This window comes from Propithecus coquereli, unplaced genomic scaffold (genome assembly GCF_000956105.1).
Source record: "Propithecus coquereli isolate 6110/MARCELLA unplaced genomic scaffold, Pcoq_1.0 Scaffold83, whole genome shotgun sequence".
In the NCBI taxonomy this organism is placed as follows: domain Eukaryota; kingdom Metazoa; phylum Chordata; class Mammalia; order Primates; family Indriidae; genus Propithecus; species Propithecus coquereli.
This window is the reverse complement of record NW_012154507.1, coordinates 3,363,208-3,370,664: the sequence shown is the minus strand read 5'-3', so window position 1 is coordinate 3,370,664 and position 7,457 is coordinate 3,363,208. Positions and strand designations below refer to the sequence as shown.

At 37.0% G+C, this 7,457-nt stretch overlaps 1 protein-coding gene across 1 annotated transcript in view; it reads right to left on the bottom strand.

Annotated features, from left to right (window-relative positions):
- Positions 1-7,457, bottom strand: part of WDHD1 (WD repeat and HMG-box DNA binding protein 1) — a 98,724-nt gene that overhangs the window by 19,629 nt on the left and 71,638 nt on the right. The window contains exons 16-22 of the mRNA XM_012663740.1: positions 7,126-7,257; positions 4,816-5,036; positions 4,559-4,677; positions 4,315-4,368; positions 1,469-1,512; positions 898-1,068; positions 172-302 (exon numbers count right to left, since the gene is read on the bottom strand). Coding sequence (XP_012519194.1) covers positions 172-302; positions 898-1,068; positions 1,469-1,512; positions 4,315-4,368; positions 4,559-4,677; positions 4,816-5,036; positions 7,126-7,257 — 872 coding nt within the window. The remainder of the gene's footprint in view (positions 1-171; positions 303-897; positions 1,069-1,468; positions 1,513-4,314; positions 4,369-4,558; positions 4,678-4,815; positions 5,037-7,125; positions 7,258-7,457) is intronic.

Genomic DNA, 7,457 nt, shown 5'->3' with positions numbered 1-7,457 from the left:
AATATAAATAGACATTAATCAATATTTGTGGCTTCCTTAAGGTTACAAGTGTTCAGAATGCCCACTACCCATACCAATGTATTATTTATATCAGAGTTGCATGATTTTGTATCACTGCTACTATATGCTTTTTACTGAGACACGGCATACTAAGTTTCTCTATGTACTGACCTTTGGTTTTCAATGTTTTCAGGACTCATAGCTGGGGTTTCAGATGATACATTTTTAGGATTTTCTTCTTTTAGTTCTTCAGTCTTATCGGCTTGAGAATTTCTTTTCTGGAAATAGGATGCTGCAGATACCTGTAAAAACAAACATCACAAACACTGCAACAAAATCTAGTATGATTTTTATGCGCTACAAGCAAGTTCTGAAAAATGTGCAGAAACATTTATAATTATTTAGAATTCTCATGCCAACAGATGAAGTCTTGAGTCCTCAGTCGAAAATAAACATGCGCATACAAACAAAACCAAAAGAACCTACACTTCAAATTCCATGTTTTCTAATGAAGTGAAATGGAAAAGGTAAAGAATAGATCTATTTTACTGATGACAAATCTAGGATGAAATAATTCTGAGTGTAGACAAAATCAGAATACAGAACAAGGATTAGGGACATGTACTATACCAGCCATTATAAAACAAGAATATTCATCAGAATCATCTAGGGGATTTTAATAAAAATACAGATAGATACCTGAGTCCCTGGGACCTGGGTACACATATTTAAAAAAAAAAGAAAGTGGTTCTGAAGCAAAAACAGAATAGAACCCACTTCCCTAGCTAGACAATCAATTATAAACAACTAGAAATTCCTTATATCTGAACGGTGAATAAAAGTGAAGACAAACAGATCATATGCTGTTTGTAGCAGATGTAGGTAGTTGAATAGTACCTGTTTAGACTTTGGCTTTGGAATCAGAGGCTTTATAACTGGAGACTTTTCACTATTTGTAGCTCGATTAAGTGCAGTGGACTTCTTAGATGATTTGCTCATATTATCTAAAATATTACTTGAACGTGCTGAATTCACTGACATGGCTGGCTCTTTGGAACTGGCTGATACCTAAAGAGCAAACTAGCGTTAACATTTTATATTTAAAGAAGAGAAAAAAACCAAAGAGATTTATTTTTCCTTTAAATTTCTGTTAAGTGTTTACTACAGTTTCATCTTTAGAACGGAATACATTTGGTATAATCCAAATTAAGATTGATGCATATATTCCCAAATATCACATCTCCAAGAAAGACATGGAGTATCTTTCGAAATCACAGGCACTTAGAAGATAAGTAGAAAATATAACTCTTAGCCCAAGTGTGAATCAGTGCTGCTTTCTACTCTGTTTTTACATGCCTTGAAGTCTTTAATGCCTCCAAGTCTGGGGAGGGTCATCTAGTCATGTGAAAATATTTCTTCATATGGAAATATATTTAAATAATAAAAAATATCACTGGAAAGAGTTTACCTTGAAGGGGTTTGCTCGTCCTTGGCTGCTAGAGGTTATTGCACCTTTTACAAGAAAGAAACCTTGGTTAATAGTGGCAAAAAAAATAGATGACTTCTGCCTTCCCTAATATTAGGCAGAATATTTTAATCTATATTATCCGAAAACAAATGTACTTTGAAACTTTAAAACTATTAACAACTATAGATGACCTCTTTCCTGCTTCTAAGACAAAATAAAGTTATTAAATGGGAATTATCCCAACTTGCAACTATGAAACATACCAATATGTACAGATCTATCTTTTCGTCCTGTTACCATGGAAGAATGGTGCCTCATTTTAGCTAAGGTTAGTAATCCCTTTACTTGTGCTCTAGATCCCACCCGCTCCTGCTTTGTCAAGAAACCTGAGCTATCAATGCCCCCTCCCACATCTCTGACTTTTCCCTATTTACTGCCTCAAGTCTCCCAACTTAAAAAAAAAAAAAAAAAACCCTCTCTACCCCACATTCCTTCCAGCCACCATTTTCTCTCACCTCCCCTTATCCAGTCAAAATTTTCAAGAGCTGTTGACACTATTACCTCACTGCCCATACATTCCTCCGTACAATATAATGCCTTCAGCCCTACTACCCTATAAAATCTCCTCTTGCTATGCCCCACAATAATCTCTGTGGTCACATCTAGTGGATGTCTTTTAGTCATCTTATTTGACCTCTCAACAGCATCCCCCATACCTGACTGTTTCTTTCTTCTTGATACTACTTTCTCCTCCTGTGACTTCTGCAATACAGCATTCTCTGACTTACCTCCATCCTCTCTAGAACCGAGGTCATATTCTCTTTCAGTGGTTGGTTCCCCCTCTTCTACCTGATGCTTATAGTGTTGGAGATTCCCTAGGCCTAAGCTCATTTTTCTTCTTGCTTTACATATTCTCCCAGTGCCTGCTCACCCACGGCCACGGTTTAAACTGCTATACTTATACTAAATGACTTTCGTTTTGTATCTCCAGGCCAGAGTACTTTCCTGAACTCCTGATCCAAATATCTAACTGTCGACGTGACATTTTACTTACCTCATAGCAATTCATCTTCCTATCTAAATCTGCTTTTCCCTAGTGTTCCGTAACTCGGTAAATAAATGGCAACATCATTCACTCAAATACTCAAGCCAGTGTTAAAAAAAATTCTAATTGGGAGGCCATTACAATGGGTGGCCCTGGCACTTTAAATTCCCACATCTACAAACCAAAGCCCAATGTAAACAGTAAACTGAAACTAGAAACTGTACCAATCAGAAACCATCAACTAACCTCTAATTAGTAACTTTCTACTCTAACTAATTAAAATTATTCTGTCTTGCTTCTGAAAATGCTTTATAAATGTTTCTCCTCCTGACCCTCCCAGAAGAGTGCCCCTTGTGGTCTGATGCTGTCCTGATTCATGAATCACTAAATGCTCAAATAAACTCCTCGAAATTTAAAGTTTTTCCTACGTTTTTCTTTTATCACCAGAAACTATGTCATTCTTCACACCCTGAACTCTTAGACTCTTGCCATCATCTTTAGAAACACCCCTTCAATTCTACCCATTCTTTCTACCACCACCATCACCACCCTAGCTCAAGGACTGCTTCAGTGGTCTCCTTATATCTGTTCCTCCTCCACACAGCATCCCATGCTATGCCTTTGCTTAAAACCTATAAAGCCTCTAAGGACCTTAGAATAAAGATCAAAATCCTTAATATGGCCTACACAAATCTATACGACTTAGTTCCTGCCACTGCTCTAAAACCCTTCAGCACCACTTCTCTCTGCTCTCTGTGCTCTTCATATCACCCCTTTACGGTCTTCAAACATACTGCTCCTTAAGTCCAAATGCTCTTCCTCTGCTCCTGCTCCCGTCTGCCTTTGCCTAGCTGACTCTTACTCATCCTTCAGGTTTTTGCTTTAAACACTCTGTGAGGCCTTCTTGGGGTCACTACCCATCCTCCACCACTGACTAAATTATAGCTACCTGCTATATGCTCTTTTGATACTCTACGCGTTTTTAAAGTTAATTTTTAAAAATCAAGGCAACATATATACATAGTTTAAAAAGCCAAATGGTACTGTAAGATTTATGTTAAAAAAAAAAATCAGCAGTCCTCTACTCCAATCTTTTCTATCTCCCAAGCCCACTCACCAAAGGCAACTATTTTCAACTCCTTTTAACTGTTTCTCCAGCATTCTGCATGTTTCCTTAGTGATACCCAGATCTGTCTTCCTAGTAGGGCTGAAAGGGCACTAAAGCAGGGATCAACCATGCACATCTGCTTAACTTCTGTATCTAGTAAAATGCCTGACACACAACAGGCATTTAAAAGCCATTTATTAAATGACCAGTTTCACAAACATTTTTTTTTTTTTTTTTGAGACAGAGTCTCTGTTGCCCTGGCTAGGGTAAGTGCCATGGCGTCAGCCTAGCTCACAGCAACCTCAAACTCCTGGGCTCAAGCGATCCTACTGCCTTAGCCTCCCGAGTAGCTGGGACTACAGGCATGCGCCACCATGCCCGGCTAATTTTTTCTATATATTTTTAGTTGTCCAGTTAATTTCTTTCTATTTTTAGTAGAGATGGGGTCTCGCTCTTGCTCAGGCTGGTCTCGAACTCCTGAGCTCAAACAATCTGCCCGCCTCGGCCTCCCAGAGTGCTAGGATTACAGGCGTGAGCCACCGCGCCCGGCCCACAAACATCTTTCATAAAAAAAAAAAAAACAAAAAAAAACCAGATATCAGCCCTAAGGGGTAAGGTGTATTTCGGTAGATGTATCACTTTACAGGCTACTTGTAAAATTTCCTTGATACTACAAATTTATAAATATCTCACCTGACTTAGCTGGAACGTCAGAGGAATTTGCATTTTTGGAAAATGAGTTCTGTCCTATAGATTAATTAAGATAAAACAATATCATGTAAATGGGAAAAATAAAGTCATCCTTGACATTCAACAATCAGACCGTAAAGTTGTCTTGAAAAAAGTATGAGTATTCGATTTCCCTCAGCCAAGTAAAATGGGAAAAACAACATCCATGAAATTTCTCAGCATGTAGTGCCTTGAAAACATATCTCACCAGGCTTATGTATTTCTGGTTTTTCTTCTCCATCATCAGCTTCTCCACTGTCCTCGGCATCTTCTTCAACCTGATTTCTGAGCCTTGGCTGGCTCCACTCTGTGGAAGTATTACTGTAACTAAAAGACAATAATATTATTCGATAAAGAGCTATGCTCTATCAGGGTAAACTAATGGTTAAAAAAAAAAAGCTACACAAAGACCAACTTAACATTCAGGATGGTAAAGGAAAAGTCAATCAACTGAATATTTGTTACCCAGCATTCAGCTTTTTTCTGAAATCTTCTTCTTCTTCTTCCGATTCCACGTGGGTTGCTGTCAATTCAGCTGCCTTCTCTACAGCCAGTTCACTAAGTCTTTGGGCCAATATTAATTTCCGAGAGCGAGAAGCATATTTAATGGCTAAACTCAAAGCATTTTGAGTCATCAGATCAGCAAGTTCCACACAACGAAATTCTCGTTCCAGTTTACAAGAAAGCTAACCCAAAAAGGGGGGAAAAAAATTAAATTACATTAAGTAAAACTTGAAAAATTTTTTGGTTTTTTACTGAGCTCCTTAAAGATAGAATAAGTAAAACTTTTTAAAAACACTGATACTAATAAAACTGAGAAAAAAATTTTCTAGATACTGTATCTCACTGATGCCAAGATGCACATTTTTATACATTTTAAAACGTCTGAAATTGAAAAGCACCTTACAATTATTGGGGAGTCAGTTTGGCAGCATTGTTTTTGTCTCTGTGGCTTCAATGAATAAAATAATGGTACATTTTACAATTAGTAGTAGTAGATTCAATGAAATATATCATTTCAAGCTATTAATTGTAAGAAAAGCAAGAAACTCATTTAAAATTCAAATGTGGTTCTTCTAAATTTGTTTTCCAGTGGTCCCTCACCCAATAGGGCAGAAAATTCAAAGCAGAAATAAATTGTAAGCAAATCAGTTATTACTTTGCTCAGAATTGGGACACAAATGCTACTAAGGGAATTTGGGTAGGGGCAAGTAGATTTATCCCTTAATTTTTACGCATGATTATCTATGATCTTTAGCTACCAAGAACAGTTACACGACTTACAATATAAAACAAAGGGCATTCATTTAACATCTCTTACAAAACACTATTTTCTGATTGTTTTGAATTTTGGCAACTCAAAGTGAGGCAACTTCCAAGTGAGGAAAATTGATACTCTGAAGACTACTAAGGGTCTCATGATTCATAGGGTATTAGGATTATTTTGTTACTTAGACTTTCCACATCTGATCCACCAACACAGAAGCTATAGATGTTCTCCTGGGATGTCCTTCTCAAGATTTCTGATATCCTGTGTTCATAAGCAGTAGTTCTTAAGTAGGGTGGTACTCCGCCTCAGGGGTCATTTAGAAACGAAGGGATTAGTTTGGTTCTCATAATGACTGTGTTGAACTAAGGGCATTTGCCAAGCGGCCAGGAATGCTAAAGAACTGACCAGGTGCTAGTAACCTACTGAGAAGCACTGCCACAAAGGAAAAGCTCCTCTGAGGCTAAATAGTAAATAAATCAAACACATTTCCTTACAGTGTTGCAAGAAATAAAAAGGTTGCTAGTTTTTAGACCACAAATAACACTTTATAAAAGAAACAAAACTTCCTCTACAGTAAACTGAGTTTCCTTAATACCAAACTTAAGGCAGTGTTGTATACAGATGACAGCAGTGAGCACCACCTTTTGGAGACTGGGGTTACAATTTGCTTTGTGATCTTAGATACAATTTTTCCCTCAGAACCTTTTTTCCTCAATTTAAAGTGAAAACTCTAAACCGTTCACTCTGTCAAAATATCGAGGTCTACTGTATATTGGCCACCATGTCAGTGCCTGGCATACAATAGTGAACAGGTCTCTGCCCTCAAGGGCTTACAGTTTAGTATAAGACTAACGTAGGGAAGAAATTCTACTCCTTTCTATAAACCAACCTTGAATGGGGATACAAACACAGGAATTTTAAGATACCCTGCTCCAAAGATAAATGTACTTAAATATCCAAGGCACCAAAACAAACATGGCCAGTAGCTACAGACAAACTTCCACCACACAGCTGCCTGAAGATGTTAAAAGGCAGGCTAATCTAAAAGCCTGATCAAAGTTCTTAAGACTGCCCAGCCCTGGAGATCTAAAAAAAGCCCACATTCAAATTTTATATGGTAAGAACAGGAGCTACAGCAGTGGTTCTCAAACTTTTTTAAGCATTAGAGTCACCTGGAGAGGCTGTTAAAACACAGACTGGTGGGCAAAAGCAAAAGGGAGATAGCTCCAGAGATGCCTATTTCTGCATATGATTTTAGCTACAAGGTAATGTCTTAAATATTTTAACTGCAACATCAACCAGAAAACAGAACTTTTTTAAAAATTTTATTTATCTCTTTGACACTGTCCCTGAGTAACAGAACTTTTAAGAGAGGAAAAACATCACCAGATAAAACTTTAGAATTCTACACTGTGGGACTTAGTCCTAATTCACATACCTTTAAGACATTCAACCTCTAATAAAGGATTTAACTTTAGTTTTTTCAGTATACTTATTTTACTCACCGCAAACATTTTCATTAACAGTTCCTGTTGTTCTTTTACTGCTTGATTTTTAGTGCTCTCTTCGTATTCATAACCATTTTTAGCTAAATAATCGAGGTGGTTGTGAAACATAACTGAATGCCAAAACTGTTCCTACAAAAGTGGACAAAATTGCTTAATTGACAACTATCACCTTAATACCAGGCAAGTGTTAAATATTTATCTTAAGATATCAGTTTCTGAAATCCTTCTTTCTATAAGTTTATTTTACAACTCAAATTCCAATATGAACAGCTTAACTTTATCTTCTAACCTTAAAAAAAGAGAGGTGAGGAATATAACATTTAAAAGTT